Genomic DNA, 18,939 nt, shown 5'->3' on the forward strand with positions numbered 1-18,939 from the left:
AAATTAAGGCCTAATTCTACAGTGCTTGTTGCACGTTTGACTACATATTTCTGTATCTTTAATCAACCTGAAATACAGCGATTGGATATAAACAACAGTAGTTTGGTTTTTATTAAATGCAGGGTGAACTTTTTTGTCACAGATTTGTGATTTAAATGTTATGGACAGGGTTGGCAGTTCAGAAAAAGCAATACAGAGCTAAGCAGGCTACCTTAACCCAGAAGAAAAAATTACATGGCGGTAAAGATTCAATGTTGTAAGGAGCATAACAGTATGTTTAATGAACAAATAAAACGACACAAAGGCCTGGCGCATTTGTAAGGGGTGGCCTGGAGTGTGCTGTGTTATAAAGCACAAAATGGTAACAGAGAGTTTATAAGTCATCATCTTCGTCTGGTAGGGAAACTTCCTTAGCTCGCTTCAGCTCACTCTCATACTGCAGCATCAAACTATGATCAACTTCAACCTCTGGCGGGTGAAGGGCAGGCATTTTGACAAACTCAAGGTTGGGATCTCCAACCAACTTGCGCGCCATCCAAAGAAATGGTTTTTCAAAGTTGTAATTGGACTTGGCCGAAATATCATAATACTGCAGGTTCTTCTTGCGGTGGAAGTTAATCGCCTTTGCTTTAACCTTTCGATCCTTGATGTCAACCTATGTGGGAAGCAATTTTTTTAGAATAACCAATTCATATTACACTAAACTGAATTTATCATTCAAATAAAGTGTTTTTAACAAACCTTATTTCCCACCAAAACTATGGGAATGTTTTCACAAACTCTCACAAGATCACGGTGCCAGTTTGGGACATTTTTGTAGGTCACACGAGAAGTCACATCAAACATAATGACAGCACAATCACCCTTAAAGCAACAACATTTTTATAACATAGATTTAAAAACAATTAAACCCAAGTAAAATTAAGTATTACCTAAAACTACATAATAAGAGAAAGTTAGATCATCAGTAATTTGATTAAATAAAAATAATCGCCTAATCACCTGGATGTAATAACCATCACGAAGACCACCAAATTTTTCTTGTCCTGCAGTGTCCCAAACATTAAATCGAACCCTGCCTCTGTTTGTAAAAAATTCAATTGGATGAACTTCTACACCAAGTGTTGCCACATATTTCTTCTCAAATTCTCCAGTTAAATGGCGCTTGACGAATGTGGTTTTACCTGTAAGTAAGAAAGGTATGACAGCATCAAATGCAACCAATCTGACTATTAAAACTGGTCACTAGATGCTGTAGTGGGGAAACTTCTCAGCATATGCATTTCAAAACAGAAATCTGAATTTTGTAGTTTCATACCCAGTAAAATAACTTTGAAAGTAAGCAAAGCTTTAGACACTTCATGAAAAAAATATTTAAAGGCCATGTTATTAGCACCAGGATGGGTTTTTCATAGCCAGCATTACTATAATTTTTTTTAAAGTTATGGTTGGGAAAGCATTAAGTTTTGGGTGGTGTCAGGGTTACGGTTATAAAATTAAATGAAGCTTTTTTGTATTTTTTTACAATCCATGACAGTATTCATAAATGCGATGCTTAACCACTCTGTTAAGTGCCGGTTTAGTAAAATAGCAATTATTGACTACTCTTTAAAGCCATCAAAATTTTTTATATTAACTGAAAAACAAGTTTGTCAGAGTTGTAATATTTACCTACACCTCCATCTCCAACCAACACCATCTTGAAAACCGCAACTTCATCAGTACAACTCATACTGGTGACAATTGAATAAATTTGGTATAAAGATAATTGATGTTAAGTTAATTTACCTAATTCTGTAACAAAAAATATACATATTTTTAATATTAAATATACATATACAATATGTGTGTAAAATAAACAATGCAAACAAAAACACTGGCAGTATTGATAAGACATGAATATTTTAGTAATATATATATAAACAATATGGGTAATCAAGGCTGTTTATGTATTTGCAATAGTTGCTTCTTGATTTCTGGAACTTCAGATAACAATTTTTTCACAATCTTTTGATCACAATTCTTGCCGAGTTCAGTGATTTGCCCAAGTTGCTGGTTTAACTTAATTTCAAGGCTATTAACATTGGCCAGCCTCTGGTGTAGCAAAGCTTTTCTCTCTTCAGCTAGTTTTAGATCAGCCCAGAGTTCCTTTATTTTGTCATCCAAGACTTTGATGGCTATAAGTTGTTCGCTGACCATATTCTCATATTTTGTACGCATAGTGGCATCCTGCAGCAACACAGCTGAAGGAATTTTAAATACAGCATGATTAAGGTATTGCACTAATATTTCAGAATTTGTTTCAAGTGAAGAATAAAAAAGCTTAACAAAAGTGCGTATTCCAGATTTAAAATTGTCATTGGTCATTCCTATATCTCCGAAATAGTCTTGAAGGAATGCACATGTAGAAGGGATCATATCCACAAAGCATCTTACACAAAGGTTAAAGATTTCATCAGACAGTTCTTCAGCTGATGTTCCAAAAAACTGAACGGTGGACAGATGATCATTAAACTTTTCTCTTAGATTAGAATTGCTTTCGTTCATTTTGTGTTTCAAAAGTAACTTTTAATGCTGTATTACTTAAGAGAAACACATATAACAGTTAACTCTGAAAATGTGATAATGTATAAAAGGATATCAAACATTGAAATGTTTACAATGGAATTAGGTCACGCATCTTAAGCTAATGTGAAATACCGTTTTTTGTCTGTTGTTTGCCAAACCGAAAACGCAGGATATTTTTTCCCTTTCGTTACGACTTCGTTTTTTTGCTAAAAAATGTGGAGTAAGGCACAGCTAATGTTCCTCGCTGTCTGCTTGGGACACAATATAGGATACTGGTAAAACAACGGCATTTTATTTAACTGTAGCAGATTTAAAAGGTTGTATAATGGTGACTAGGGATGTTCAAAGTAGAATCCCAAGGTATTCTAGAATAATAGGTTTCGAATCTAGAATAACGAATCCAGAATAGCGAATCCTAGTATATTTTTATTAAATTATCTAACCTTGGTTTTGTTTGGGGAAGGGATTAATCTTATTCTACCCCACAGGGCCTACAATCACAGCCATAAATCGCCCAAACAATTTGCTAACATGTGTACATTATAATAAAAAAATCTCCCATATATTTAACATTCTTAACAACTGTCATTTGAAGCAGTTTTGTAAACTGTATTATGTCAACTTTCCAGGTTATTGCCAAATCTTATATTTTTGCCAATAGTGAGTAGCCTACAATGAAACACTGCACACAGAAGTCTTAAGCAATTCGGTCCTGTTTTTTAAAGCTTTGTTGGGTTTTAGTGCTTCTTTTTTGACTAACATGATCTGTTATGCAGTCAAATAATGTACTGCAAAGAATACAAACTTACTATTGACATAACAAAATCTTGACAATTACGCTGTGCATAACTGCATAACCTTGGCCTAAAGTTGACCTTAGGTAACCCTAAAGCGCATTTTGTAGATGGCCAGCACGTTTTACAACGTAATATTACTTTTGCAACTTAACGCATTTCGGGGCAATTCCAACTCCGCACTAGACATTACACGTTAGTCGAATGCCCAATAATGCTTGATTGACACTTAATTATTAGACGAACGTTATCGCGATAGGCGGTAATTAGTCGCCAAAAAAACACTGACACTGCACTACCAGGTTACATTTAAAGCGTTTGTCTAATAACTAGTGTCAATCAAGCGTTATAATAACTTTGTATTCTTTGCAGTACAATATCTGACTGCATATCCCATCATGTTAGTAAAAAAAAGCACTAGGACCCAACAATGCTTGAAAAAACTAGGACTGAATTGCTAAAAGATCTGTGTTGCATTGTACTCAATATTGGCAAAAATATAAGTTTTGGCAACAACCTGGACAGTTGACATATTACAGTTTACAGAACTGCTTCAAATGACAGTTGTTAAGAATGTTAAACATATGAGAGATTTTTTATTATAATGTACAAATATTAGCAAATTGTTTGGGTGATTTATTGCTGTGATTGTGGGCCCTGTAGGGTAGATTAAGATTAATCCCTTCCCCAAACAAAATCGAGGTTAATTAATAAAAATAAACTAGGATTCACAATTCTGGATTCTTTATTCTAGAATACCTTGGAAATCTACTTTGAACATCCTTAGCTGTCATTACAATTACTATTTTATGACATCATACCTGTCACTATTATAGACATCATTATTTATTAACGTCAGATGGCAAATAGAACTCCAAAAAATTTAGGACATCATTTCCTAAGTTGAAAATTTTTGGACCTTTGTGCAATATAGAAAGGCCTAAATTACTTAGCAACATGTAATTAAAAAGTGCCAAATGAGTTTTGTTATAGCTTAGTAACAACCTCAGGCGAAAAACCAAAGACAATGAAATATGTAGGATTGATTTTGGTAGAAATAAGTTGCGTCAATTGTACAATAAACTTGTGGTCTTAAAACATGCTCATGGAGAATAATTTTGAGTTAACTTAAACTTAGGCGATAATTTTTTACCTCTTATTTTAATTAGGAATACATTGATCTAAAAAAATGCATTAAAATGCATTGTTGTAAGAAGCATGGCATTAATATCTAGGCGTCTTCAACCACTCGTTTTTAATGTTTTACTGACAAACACTCGACACAAATCTGTTTAGGTTTATGCAAAACTATCTTAGTCGACATTTTTGTCATAAAGATGCCAAAGAAAAGCAAGACCTGGTTATTTTAGAAATATGTTGTGGAAAATGAACAAGACCTAGCATATTGTCTAATAGGAAATAGGATACTTTCAAATCACAAGGTGAAAAGACAGGGCATGCACTGTTCAATACGTATGTCCAAATCAGATATACACACTACACAGCTATCCAAAGAAAAATTGAAGTTAGGACTGAACCTAATGCGATAAACCAGGCCCACCTATAAATCTTCAAGGTCGCTTATACCGTATATAGCTGTAAAGATATAATGCTGTTAAATCTTGTTGATTGTAAATCAAAACAAAATGTTGATTGATTTAACTGAACAAAAATTTCAAAAAGCTGAAAAATTTTTTTTTTAATTTTTTATACAATTTTTGTTCATTTTTAATCAATTTTGAATTAATAACTAATTTTGACATTGACATTTTTAACCCAACGTGCAAAAACAATTCAAAAAAATAATCACCCTAAACATAATATTAAAATGGAGACTTTGAATCGAGCATGACAATCACAGTTGGATCACCTTTTAAGAGAATCTGCTTCAGTTAAAAAAATGTGGTTGTGAGACAACATCATATATTAGCGCAAACAGTGAAAAGAGAGAAGTTAGCTGTGCCCAACTAGACGTTTTTAACAAAAAAAGAAGGCTCAACTAAGCAGTATCAATTGTTGAATACACACTTGCTAAACTGAATGAATACGTAAGGTGATAGAGAAAAAGTATCTTGCGTTTACAGTGGACCCTTGTGCAAACAAGAGACAAAAAACGGAACTGTACGTTTGAATTCGGTTTCGCACATTACCTAAGACAGGTGACCCAATTACATAGAAACAAATTGCTGCTTAAGACAATTAGTTTAACCCTGAAAAATGATAATATCACCTATGAAAAGGGGGGCCCGGACCCCTGAGGATATGCCACTGATTATAGTGATACCTAAAGCCTATTCGTTAAAGTAAAATCAAAATAACCATGGGAGGCATTCCCCAAAACTTAAGGATCCAACTCTTTTAGGATTTATCAAGAAATGAAAGTATTGAATACTAAAGCTGGTAAGATGCCTTTGTGAAGTAATATATTAAGAAAAATTTTGAGCACCCCTGTGAAAGGTTGAGTGGGAGTTTGGCTTTGTCTTTTTTCCCACAATTAGGCCTACACGAGTGTTGTGTTGATTTTTGTTAGGTGCTTTGCGGTCCAAGAAAATTGTCTTGCAGACCCCAGTTTGAGAAATAGTGTTTTCAACAATTCGTTTAAGGCATTGAGACCCAATATATTAATGTGTGACAGAACAATACTATGAAATATTGTTTATAACTTCCAAAGAGACATTTTTCCAAGATTTAATTAACAATTAAATTAAAGGAAGTTATTTGGGTTAGGGTGTGGGTTAGCATTTGGGTGAGAAGTATTTATATATTTATTTTCCAAGTTTTTTTTTTTTTATTATCAAGGCAATTTTTTGACCCATAAATGTGTGAAGTTTCCATTCTATGCATGCAGGATTCATTTTTTATGTAATTACGGGTTACCGAGCACCTGACAGACTGTATTCTAAAATTATTTTGTTGCCAAATAGTTGTTGGTTTACATCTATGTCAAAATTCTGCAATTTATACCTCAAAAAAAGGCTATTTTTCATTGTAACATAGTCAATGTTTTACACCAAATCATCATTTCACTGACAGAAAGACACTAGAATGCAGTCTCGGTGAGCGAAAGCGGCCCAAAAGGGTAACAGCGATTTCGGATGTGGAATGTTCATCAATAGGTTTATCTTGAAGTCTAGAAATATACATTTTAGACCTCACTCATAATGTAATTTATTGTACTACTGAGTAACAAAGCAATTCTCTAGATGTGTATTAGACTTTAAGTCAGCTTAGTTTTTCATATAAAGAAAATAGTGGCTCTTTCTATTTGGTCTGTAGAAAGTAACGTAAAAAAACAGTTTACAAATACTGCAATGCACATTATTTGGGTTGGAGAGTCGGTTAGTGTTTAGGTTAGTCAAGTATTATTATTTAATAATATTGCTTAAACCTACCCGAGCGCTAACCCACATTATTGGGTTAGGGTGCGAGTTAGCATTTGGGTGGGACAAGCATTATTAAAACAATAAGGCTCGATTCAACCAAACGCTAACTCGCACCCTAACCCTTTAAAATAATTATAAACTATTTGTTAACCATATATATTTCTGGACTATGGGACTTCATTTCATGAGATACAATATTTTGTCTGATAATGTTATCATGCAATCATGAACCTGTTTTTTATGTTAGAAATATATGCGCTTGGTCTACATTTTTGTCTGGAAGTTTATATTGCTACCATTATTGGGTTAAGGTGCGAGTTAGGGTTTATGTATTATTAAAACAATAATGCTTGACCCCACCAAACCAAGACGATAAACCACCTCCTAACCCAAATATTATTTTCGCTGTGGTTAAGATTCTAGACCAGCACCGAAATATCAAATCCATAAAGGTCCTCCTAAAGCTGTATAGAGGACGGAGATTTTAAAGAAAAACATAACTTAATCTAACCTACAATATATATTCTAAAAGATAACTAAAAACATGCCCGAAGTCATTTATTTAGCCTAATTCAAGTTGTTTGCTTTAATCGCCAACGTATATCAAGATTAACGGCGCTGGTCTAGAATCCTACCACAACGTTGAAATGATTATTAAGCAATGCATAATATGTGGGTTAGGGTGTCGGTTAGTGTTTGGGTGTGGGTAGGTCAAGTAATATTGTTTAACACTATTACTGGACTCACCCAAACCCAAACGCTAACCGGCACCCTAACCAAAATAATGTTCGTTGTGGTAGGATTCTAGACGAGCGCCAGATTAACCTCCCTTTATTACGATAAACATATTCTAAAACGAAATAAAAAACTACGTTATAAAAGCTACGTAAAAATGCGATGAAAACAATCTTTGGCGCTGGTCTAGAATCCTACCACCACACACTTGTTTGGGTTAGGGTGGGTCAAGTATTATTATTAAATAATAAATTTAATAATACTTGCCCCAGCCACACCCAAACTCGCACCCTAATGTTGCGTTGATTTAATAATTGTGGTAGGATTCTAGACCAGCGCCCAATCTTTTTTACGAAACGATATTAATAGCAAAACGAGCAAATAATCGCGGAACTAACTGAAAACTTCTACCACGCCATCACACACACAATGCGTGCACATTTACTTTTCACTTCATTGCGAAACTGGTCACGTGGTTAAAGATTATTCCCGCCTTTTAAGAGAAAAGGGGCAAATTAAAAATTTAAATACGGCAAAAAACACAAAAATCCTTACTTAAAATAGCTCAATTAAAACTAGTTTTAAAGTTCAGCAATGTGACCTCATTATTAACAATGTAGGTATTTTTCCAATAAAAATGTAACTTATTTATGACGTCACAAGAATTTGAAGACATGGTTTGTCAAAGACTCCAAAGTTGACAGCGTATAGTGGACCTCGATTTTTTTCGCGTATTATTTGCGACCGGGCCACAAACCAAAGCTGCGGACTTGGGACTAGAGACATTGCACGTAGTTTGCGGCCGTCATATAAAATATCGTGCAGATTGCATTTAAAAAAAAAGTCTACGAAGCAAGTATTAAACTGTGTGGTTATTGTGTTTTTAGCAATGATGGAAACAGGCCATCTTTGGCAACGATATCATAAAGTTAAACCAAAATCCAGGACATGCAGGGGCGCCCGCAGAACATTTTCTGGCACCTTCATAAGTGATATAAGTGATATTTTTTCATAAGTGATATTTTTTGGCACCTTCATAAGTGATACATATTACACTTACAAATAATACTAATAACCACATTTTTGAAATCCCCACCTTTTTTTCTGTTCTAATTAGGTGAAGGGAGTACTAATTAACGACCGTATTAAAAATGCAAAAATCAAGTACAATCGAACAAGATATAAGTGCAAACATGAGGTCAAAATAATGATATATTTTGATCGTTTTAATGGCAAGCCTAGCGAGTATCTTTGTTTAAGGAGATCTCCCCACGTATTATTAATGCATGTACACAGTTATCTTAGCTAAAACGCACAATTGTCTATGATAGTGGTCGACAACCAATGGTCCGCGAGGAGTATGTTACCGGTCCGTGGCAAGGTTGCCAAATTAATTTTTTTTTGTATTGCGTGAAACAGTGCACATTTAGATCGCATTCAGATCTTGCTAATCAATTTATTGGTGAAAAATAGGTTCTAAAACTTGCCTACTTATGTGACATATTCAATCTGCTCAACGAACCAAGTTTTTCACTTTAGGAAAAATAACAACTATATTTAAGTTGGCAGATAAAGTGGTTGCATTTAACATCAAGCTAAAATTATATGTAAGAAACGCGTAAACGAAGGGGCATTTGAAATGCTCCAAACTTTAGCAGAGACTTAAAAAGAAGCGAATCAAGCGTTCCCCGACCTTGTAAGCAGTCACTTGCGTGTTATTTGCTAGAGTTCAAGCACTATTTTCAAAGCTCTAAATATTCTAGGACGTCAAGTTAGTGGATTCGAAATCCATTAGTTTTCGAAACATTTGAATCGACCCTAACTGTGCGACAAGAAGACCAAGTACTTGACATTGCAAATGTTGAAATAGAGCTTTCACGCGACTATACTCTACCAATTTTGGATAAAGATCTTGCCAGAATATTCTGTCCTTGGCAGAAAAGCCTTAAAAACTTTACTGTCCATTTCCGACATCTTACTCATCCGGGCAGTGACATAGAGCGAAACAGACTGAATGTTAGAGTTAAATTTCGAGTTTCATTAAGTTCAATAATTTCTGTAGGTGGGAGCTCTTGTGGCACAAAAAGCTCAAAGTTCTCATTGGAAAAAGTTGTTATAAATTTTCTCACTAAACATTTGGTTTTTAAGGTTCGCAGTGCAAAAAAGGTTGCCGACCCCTGGTATAAAAGACAATGGAAATCATCGTTTTTATTTGGGAGTTTATCAAGAATCACTAGGCAAAAAGTCAGGTGTGGACATAGGCAAGGACTGGCAAATCTTTTTATATCGTGGGTGACGAACGAGCAATCAAAACTCATTGCAATATCGCACCATTTTCCACTTCACAATACATGGTGTTAGCCTACTTGTGAAGCAAATAGATTAAGTTTAAAGTTAAGTTGTTAACAACTTTTAATAAATAAGTTAAAATACTTAAAACAGTTCATAAGGTTTTCCCAAAATAATAGGATAAGGTGAAATATTGGTTTGGTGTGATCTCGTGGTTATCCTATTGACTACTATAGATACCATAGAAAGGCAAAGTAAAATCGTGAATCGGGACTCGACGGAGTCGGACTCGGGGCTAGAGTAAGACCTCGTAAAACTACCCCAGTCCCGAGTCCGACGTGCGCATGCGCACTATCAAGTTTTAAAATGTTAAGGCGGCAAAATGTAAGTTTAAAAGTGTAATAGCAAATGGTGAAATATTTTTAAACCATGTAATGCGGGTGGATCAATTATGACATCAATATGAGTGGATTGGAGAAAATCCACCTCAATTTAGTTGCGTAAATTGGTAAAATACAGGCTGTAGAGTAAGAGCTGGACTCAGGACTCGACAAAATCTTACATTTGGCCGAGTCGGACTCGGAAGTCGAACTCGTTTTTTTCAACCGACTCCGCAGCCCTGTCCTTAACAAGTCAACTGAAAAGACATTGAACCCAGTCAGCAAATAGTTGCACGTAGCAATGTTAACTTACAACTTAAGCGTATCAGTGGCCGCCGCTTTAGGCACTTCAACCAAAGAACCTTTTAACTTTAACCTCATTCGTCAGCAATCTTTAAGTCTTTGCGTTATCCGAGAAAAAGGAATGTTTGTTGGAGGTTCTTATACGGTCGGGTGTACCCGATAGGGGGCGCCAACCAATTCGTAAGCGGGTTCCACAACAATATTTAACTATTTTCTACAACAATATTTAGCACTTTTTTACTACTTCTGAAAAATTCCAAATAGTATCAAATATCTGGCCTGCAAGGGGTCTCTCCTCGGAAAAACAACAGTTATTAAGACCCTCATGATCCCAATTTTAACCTTTAAAATCAGTGTTGTCCCGGTTAGTATATCAAAATGCTTTATCTCCAAAGTTAAACGAATCCATATTTACATTTTTATGGGGGTCCAAAAAAGATGACTTTGTGTGCGAATATTGCAAAGGGGGGTGGGGCGGGGGGTAAATGCTACAATGCAGTGAACTTTTATTGCTGAAAACTGTCGATAACTCGGTAAGAAAACGTGCCGGTATGATGCCTTTTTATTAATCCTTGGTTACCACATAAGTTACTTAGTTGAACTGAATTCGTGATTTACTTACAGTTTGTTATCAGAGAAGCGATTTGACTTTTAACATATATATAAGTTAGCAAAAACTCTAATTTGAATCGTTTCATTTTTTTGATGTTTTTTTTTTTGATAGACAGAAAGCATGAAATCGTAAATGCACAATTGCAAATATAGACTTAAAATAAAAAATGTTTACAAAACATAAGATAAAAATATACCGTATATATAAATGAAAGAAGGTCAAACACCGAGAAGCTATAGTAGCTAAAAGAATTGTGAATCGCAAAACAATGAATCAAATTTTTCAGTTACTTAACTAAAGTGTGTAACGTGATATAAACCATAAAATCATATACGACAGCATAAAAGAACAATTGCCCACAGGCGTAACATGGATTCTCATTAAGATGGATTTGTTATAACATCACTATACAAAAAGGTAAATATATATATATTTTTTTACTTTTTATTATTAAGCGATAATAAGTTAAACGGCGGAAGAAAAAGACGCACGAGAGATCACTTAATAAGAAGCGACATGTATACGTTAATAGACTGGTCCATTTAACTCGAAAAGCAGCAAGATTCTTATTTTCTAGCGCAATATGGTATTCTGATTTTGTTCACTGTTTTAACCATGTTCTTGAACATTATTAAAGAATGCAAAGTTTTGGCGTATTTACATCGATAAATCACAAAGCGAGCACAAATCAGTAAACAGTTTAGTAATTCATTATCATTTACAGTACCAAACAGAACATGCAGTTACTGGAATGGTTTGTAGGGATATAAACAGTTTTGATGAAATCCAAGCAGTAACTTCTTCCCAAAATTTTGCAACAAGTTTGCAATAGAAAAATACATGAGAAATTGGTTCAACATTTAAATTGCAAAAAACACACCGGTTGGTTTCACTTATCAAAAGAGAATAGCGCATCATTGGTCACAATCGCACGAAGATTAAGTTTAATTTGAAAGTATCGCAGTTTAGTTTCATATTTGGCTTTACAAATGTTTTTATGTAACCTGTCCTAAGGAGTTGTGTCGGGTACAAGATTTAAAATCCCGTTCCCACTTTTTTGTATAAAGTTTTTGATGAGTTATGTATCTGAAGTATCTGCCTTAAGGTAGTGACTATAGTTTAGAACCGAGTGGCGAGCCTGCCGTGGAGTGGTCTCACTCGGGTGGGAGAGCTAAAAAGATGAATATTGTAGTAGTGCCCACATAAAAACGGTTGGCGCCCCCTAGTGGGGTGGGCCGCACCGTATTAAAATCTCTGCTACAAACAGCTAAGCACGCCAGTTTCCCTAGCATACACTATAAAGGTCAACTGGTTTATTTGAGTGGACCACAGCTTTCATATAATTTTTTTTCTAAGGTAACACCAAAAGTTGAAAATTGCTGACGAGTAAGTTTAAAATCAAAAGGTTGTGTTGTACAAGTGCTTAAAAGCGGCCACTGGAACGGTTCAGTTGCCACATTGCTATACGTGCAACTATTTGCTGTTTTTTCAGTTGACTAGTTAAGGGTTCATAAAGTCGTGTTCCGCAATAGGTTTGCATGTAGTGATAACATGAAATGTGTGCTGTGGTGTTACCGATGCCTAATGAACTGTTCTAAGTATTTAAACTTATCTGAAAAAAGTGTTTCAAAAAACAATTGAATCAATTTTGCTTCACGAGAAATATATAATGTTTTGTGAAGTGGAAAAATTACGCGATATCGCAATGAGTTAAGGCGTTTCATTTTATGACTGTTGGCCCTAGCTACCGAACAGGCTATACTGACTGACTTAGTAATCGTAGTAATCATATAATTAACACAGATCAATATATATACCGGTATTAATATTTTTTTAATATAATTTTATATGTATATATTGTCGGGCGGCATGGCATTTCTGCTAATTTTTTTAAATTTATATTTCCCTTTTGCTAATTGAGACGTCCGTCAGTATTCTTTTTTAATCTGTCAGATTGGGAGTGCTCTAAAATATTCTTTAAAAATGGAAAATAAGTCGAACCTGCTGACCACGGCGGTTAGTCAAATGGCCCGAGTCAGTTTGCTCTTGGTGCACTGGGCGATATTGGAGTCCTACTATTCAGCATTTGTGTTCCAGTACGTGCGGCCCGACGTGCTTAAGATTAGCATACCGGCGCTCCTGGACCTCGTGTTCGTGCAGCTGTTAACCTCCATATTCCATTATCTCGTCGACGCCGCGATCTGGTGCGCGAGCGAAATGCGCAAAGCCTTAGATGGATATCAGAACCAACAGCAGCAGCAACACCTAACATCGTCCGCAAGTAACTCCAACAAACTGTTGACGGTTAATCACACCACGATCTCCGGAAAGCTGTGCTTTGTGACCCTGAGCAGCTTGATCTTACCGTTGTGCAACTTGCCCATTATGGACGACCACGGGATGCTGCGCCTCGCCATCTACTCGATCGGGATAATTGTGGCGCCCATTCACATGAGCTACGCTTCCAAACACGTAAGTCAGTTGATGACGTGATTGTTGTTATGTTTGTGGCAAACCCGAAATTTTTATTCAGCTTTTAATCGGGAATTTGTTTTCGGAAATACACATTTTACCATTAAAAAAATGTTTCAAAGATCTCGGCGAATAACTTTATATGTTTAATATGACTGTGTATGAATACGTATGGCTGCATTGTGAAAAAACAAGATTGTGAATAACGTCACTTTTTCTTTGGAACTTATTAAAGCATAACAAATTAATACCGGGTAAGTTACAAACAAAGTGTAGCTTGAGTTGTTGGGTACCTCTGGTGCAAAGCCCGCTTTCGGTTTTGTACAATACAACAGTCCTAATCACAATTCGTGTTTGCTTGACACTTATTTTACTGTGTTTGTTTATTTATTTCCAGTTAAACAGATAATTGTTTGCTTGTAAATAACAGGAGAAGTGGCCCTTGGACGTGCCGATTTCGCTCGCCATTTCGATGAGCATACGCTGGGTTAACTTCACCGACGGCGTGATGCACACGACTCTCGTCGGGAGCGTTATTATTGCGCTATTGGCGGTCACTTCACACTTTTTAGAAGAAGCCTTGCGCTGGCGAAACGCGCTATGCTCAAGTCGTACGTCAAAACCTAAAGTGCATCATGTCCGATACGACGAATCGGAAATCATCGCCACGCGGCCGCTTAATGTTCGAGCGATGTCTGAAATGTCGAAGGATGAAGATGCGGACAACGCTGATCCCGATAAGGTTTGGGATGTCGACATTGCGATTAACTTTTGTCGCAATTCACCCGGCGTCCGGTGGATCTTAGTGGCGCGCTACTGCTACCTAATTGTCAGCTGCCTCTCGCTCGGATCTCTTACCTGGATTACCCACTGGGTGGGCCTCTCTCCGGCCGTAATAAGTCGCTGGTCGGAGGTCAAAAATCCCTTCCAGGTTAACTACCTGCTAGCCTGGCTGTCCGTACTCGGATGCATCTTTGTCGCCTTTCTTCCATACAGAAACGGCTTGCCGTTGCGACCGGCACGGAAAGTATCTTGGCTTTTGATTGGCCTGTGGACCACGGGCTTAACGCTGCAGTTCACTTGTACCAAATGGAAAGCGATGATAGGCGGCTGTGCAATCACGTTCATACTGCCCGCGCAGTGGATGTACACCCTTCACTCGATATTACGCTTTGGGGTGCTTTACAACGACAACAGAGCGGTGCTGTCGCTCTGTATTTTCCTATTTTGTGGTTGCTGGGTTGCCCTTCACTTTCTGGGCGCATTTACTATGATCCCAATGCTCACCACCGTCTTCTGGGGCCACATGCGTTCAATATTCAGCGTGGCAGCGGGGCTGGCTGCCCTTCCTATCGTGCTTGACGTGGTGTGTGACGTCAAAGCTTTCACGACGAAACGCGACTTGTCAAACGTCAAGTTCTCGTTGTCCAATGGGAAGATGGATAGGCACAGCAGAAAGCGGGCGTATACAGCGTTACTTATGCTGGTCGCCTTCATGACTTGCACATCCTTGTACGGCTTTCGCTTGAAGGTTAAACCAGATCTGGAGAGCTACGATCAGTTTTCGAAACCAACTTTCCGCGTCATGACCTTCAACGTAATGAACGGCAAGTCGTTGCTCGAAAAGCCAAACCTCTACGCGACCGCTGCGCTAACGGCCAAATACGACGCCGACATCTTCGCCTTCCAAGAGTCGTTCGCCTTCCTGCCCATATTCGCCGGCGTCGACAACACCTACTACATTGCGGCCAGTGAAGGCATGCACGCGCATTACGGGGTTAACTCACTCAACGACGGCGGCGGCGACATCGGCATCTTGTCACGGATTCCCTTCTTCACCGAATCGGCCGAATCTTACCCAAAGTTCGGCGACGTTGCTGTCATCAGTTACGGCATCAGCAAGATAGAAGTGCCCCTACATAATGCTGAGCCAGGAAAGCCCCCCAGGATATTAAGCGTTATTTCGACTCACTTGGCTTATTCGGGAGCGATGAGCGGCGCCGGCGACTTGTTGCAGCCACAGATCGATTATCTGGCCCAAGTGCTGCACAGCACACCCGACCCCGTGATACTGCTCGGGGACTTGAACCTTGCACCCTCAGATTCGCGTCTTGACTTTCTATATAACGGCGCAAACATGACAAGTGCCTATCCTGGAGCTCGCAATGACACTTCCGCGTTTCAAGTTCCTACGACGAATGGTGGCGGTCAAACGGAGCCGATTGATCACATCTTTTACCGCGGCTTGAGGCTTGCCGAAACAGCGCGTGTTCTTAACGAAACTGGTTTAATGTCGGATCACTATCCGGTCACTGCGTTGTTTTACGTTGATTGAACCGTTAATAGCAAAATTCACATAAATACATTGCTGACCATTTCATGGATCTTACACATTTTTTTCCCGTAATTTGAAATAAAACATGTAATCGAACTACCTATAAACATTCATGATCGAGTTTTCTTTCTTCGACATAAACCTGCACGTCAGACAATATTTTTTGTTATTTGCTTTATCTTGACTTCCTAAAAAAATATAAGGTTGTTGTATTCTGGTACTTTTAGCAAACTGGAGAACTTCCAGATTGAAATGGTCGCTGTTTTCTGTTTAATGAGCCCGAATATAGTGGCATCGCCTTATTCAGCTGTCCGTGTTTGATGCGAATTTGAAACATCTCTTGCTGTTGTTGCAGTAATTGTTTTGTGTAAGGTGATGATAACATTGGCGTTTGTTTGTGTGTTCTGGTTATTAACTACCAGTGTTCAGATACTTTCGAATCTCGTCTAAAGAATAACGATGTCATTGTTCCGTGTTTATTATGCTTGTTCAAGCAGAACGATATGGTCATTAGTTATCGCAAGCAAAACCCCATATAAACAAATGCTTTCAACTAACACATTAAAACACACACACACTTTTTGCATTACCCGAGAAAAAAAAATTGTGTTAAAAGCTGCAGACCCCTTACAAATACGAACGAGCGTGCGATACTTGAATATACACTGTCCACAAAAAAACATAATATCAAGGCGTTTAACAAGTGCCTTTTGCTTATTGTCAAGCTATAAAAATGCTGTTTTATTAAAGTGTGCCGTGACTATGTAAGTTGAAAAGGATTAATTGCTGTATATCATGAAGCAGTAAGGTTAGCTTTTATAATATCATGTAATTTGATTTACCGCCATTTGTATTTTTTGTGGATTTAAAGTTTGTGACCCACGCAATAGAAAGGTTTGCCAGTCCTGGCATATGTCAACACCCGACTTTATTACGCTCGGATCGGACATCTTATCTTTCCAGAAACCGATGTATGCCGTTTTCAGGTAAACCCAATGTTTCGTGTTTAAAATCTTTTGGTCGTTATTTATGGACGAATTAATTTAAATTTGAAATTAATAAGAATAAAAAAACCTGTTTAACGTAGCCAGTTTGGAACACATTCCACAGATACGCGATTTATTTTTCTGTTACCGGTGGAGGCGAGCATTTATAAGTTTTACGAGAAGTTTGACCAAATGAACGCGAGTCTAATTTTATAGCGGTTGTATTATACTCACACTTTCTCACATTCCTCGACCTATAACTTAAATGTGCGGCTAGCTATCGAAGGAAGGATTTTTTTATTCTGGATTACGGCTTCATTATTAATACATTTTGGCAAAATGGTTTTGTTTTAAACAAAGCGGTACGCATAGCATCCAGTGGTGTAACAAGTCATTAAAATGACTCAAAAGTCATGTCATTTTTAGAGCAGGTCAATTTCAATCAAGTCCTTGTCGTAAAATTAAAAAAACTATTAGAATGGTAAACTTGTTCAATGAGCTAAAACAAACAATTAAAACGCATTCTAGCAAGCACATCGTTTTTATTCTAGCAAGCACATCGGCAGCGTTGTGCAAACTTATATGCTGACTGATGGCCAAATATGCGGATCCACATAAGGGCGCACAAACCTTTTTATCCACTTTATGTTGGTTATTACTTAGCAAATAAGACAATTTAGTTGGTTATAACCAACATACAACTGTTTAAATCTTTTACAAAGGCTTGCTATTAGATATAAAAAAATCTAATTTACAGACAAAAAAATTATTAGAGATAAAAAAAATTCAAAGAGAGCAACGACCAATTGGACAAACACGTCTTCTCATTCCTGGTAATTATGCAGATAAGAATGTGGTCACAATGACTATGCGTTTTAGATTTTTGTTTAAGAGACCATAAAACCAAGTATTTGTGTGAGAGGTCAAACACGAAAGGCTGTAGCCGGTAACGAATTTACGCTGTGTTGGATGGCTGCGCATCTCTTAGCAGTTTCAGTAAGATTTACTAAACAGTACTTATGTATAGGGTTACAAAAAACGTTTCGCAGTATGTTGTTTGGCTATATAGCAGTACAAATTATCAATTCTATTTTTGTTCACATTTACGTCCTGCATATTCCTTACAAAGGTATTTTGATATATATTTTGTTCGAGTGTGCTTATGATTAAACGGTGGTCAGAGGCGGATCCAGGATTTTAGTGTTTATTTTGTTTTACAATATGGTAGTAACCCAGTTTCATTTAAAATATTTTTTCTTACATTCCTGGACTCACCAGTCTAAACAGGTTAAGATTTTTAATGCAAATATGTTACCGTGAACAGGTTAATGGCCCTCCTGTCGAATTAATAAAAGTCGGGCCCTAAAGAGCCCAAAAGATATCCACCCTGATTTACAACATGATACTGACTTAATTGTCGCAGCGCTTCACCCGTCTCGAGTTAATGAACGGTGACAGCCGCACCTCGTCCAACTTCGCTTTCGTAGTGTCGGCCAACAACAGGGCCTCAGCGCCCTTTGCGGCTGACTGTGAGTGCGCCCTACATTGAGCTCCTTCCCGTTTTCTCAGTTGAACCCGCAAGCCGCTCGGCACAAAAGTTCGACGTCGATTTTCGCTCGACGTCAACGTGATATTCGGCTACGAAAATGTTTGGCCTTCACCGGCAAATCAATTGTTTTTGTTTTTGCTTTGAGAAAGATACTGTTGTTTTTGAAATCGTAAATGCACAATTGCAAATATAGACTTAAAATAAAAAATGTTTACAAAACATAAGATAAAAATATACCGTATATATAAATGAAAGAAGGTCAAACACCGAGAAGCTATAGTAGCTAAAAGAATTGTGAATCGCAAAACAATGAATCAAATTTTTCAGTTACTTAACTAAAGTGTGTAACGTGATATAAACCATAAAATCATATACGACAGCATAAAAGAACAATTGCCCACAGGCGTAACATGGATTCTCATTAAGATGGATTTGTTATAACATCACTATACAAAAAGGTAAATATATATATATTTTTTTACTTTTTATTATTAAGCGATAATAAGTTAAACGGCGGAAGAAAAAGACGCAC

General features: G+C 37.1%; 2 protein-coding genes across 2 annotated transcripts; one reads left to right on the forward strand and one right to left on the reverse strand.

Annotated features, from left to right (window-relative positions):
* Positions 1 to 93: 93 nt before the first annotated feature.
* LOC146147170 (GTP-binding nuclear protein Ran-like) lies at positions 94 to 1,815 on the reverse strand. Its single transcript, XM_083386341.1, has 4 exons — positions 1,672 to 1,815; positions 1,003 to 1,184; positions 742 to 864; positions 94 to 655 (listed from the first exon to the last, which is right to left on the reverse strand). Exons 1-4 carry the CDS (start codon positions 1,730 to 1,732, stop codon positions 374 to 376), a joined length of 648 nt encoding a protein of 215 aa, XP_083242467.1. The 5' UTR covers positions 1,733 to 1,815; the 3' UTR covers positions 94 to 373.
* An 11,192-nt stretch (positions 1,816 to 13,007) lies between these two features.
* On the forward strand, positions 13,008 to 16,814 carry LOC146147171 (uncharacterized). The gene is made up of 2 exons (XM_083387680.1): positions 13,008 to 13,537; positions 13,968 to 16,814. The coding sequence occupies exons 1-2, from the start codon at positions 13,049 to 13,051 to the stop codon at positions 15,870 to 15,872; spliced, it is 2,394 nt and encodes a 797-aa protein (XP_083243806.1). The 5' UTR covers positions 13,008 to 13,048; the 3' UTR covers positions 15,873 to 16,814.
* Positions 16,815 to 18,939: the final 2,125 nt, after the last annotated feature.

This window comes from Ascidiella aspersa, chromosome 4 (assembly GCF_963924565.1).
Source record: "Ascidiella aspersa chromosome 4, kaAscAspe10.2, whole genome shotgun sequence".
Taxonomy (NCBI): domain Eukaryota; kingdom Metazoa; phylum Chordata; class Ascidiacea; order Phlebobranchia; family Ascidiidae; genus Ascidiella; species Ascidiella aspersa.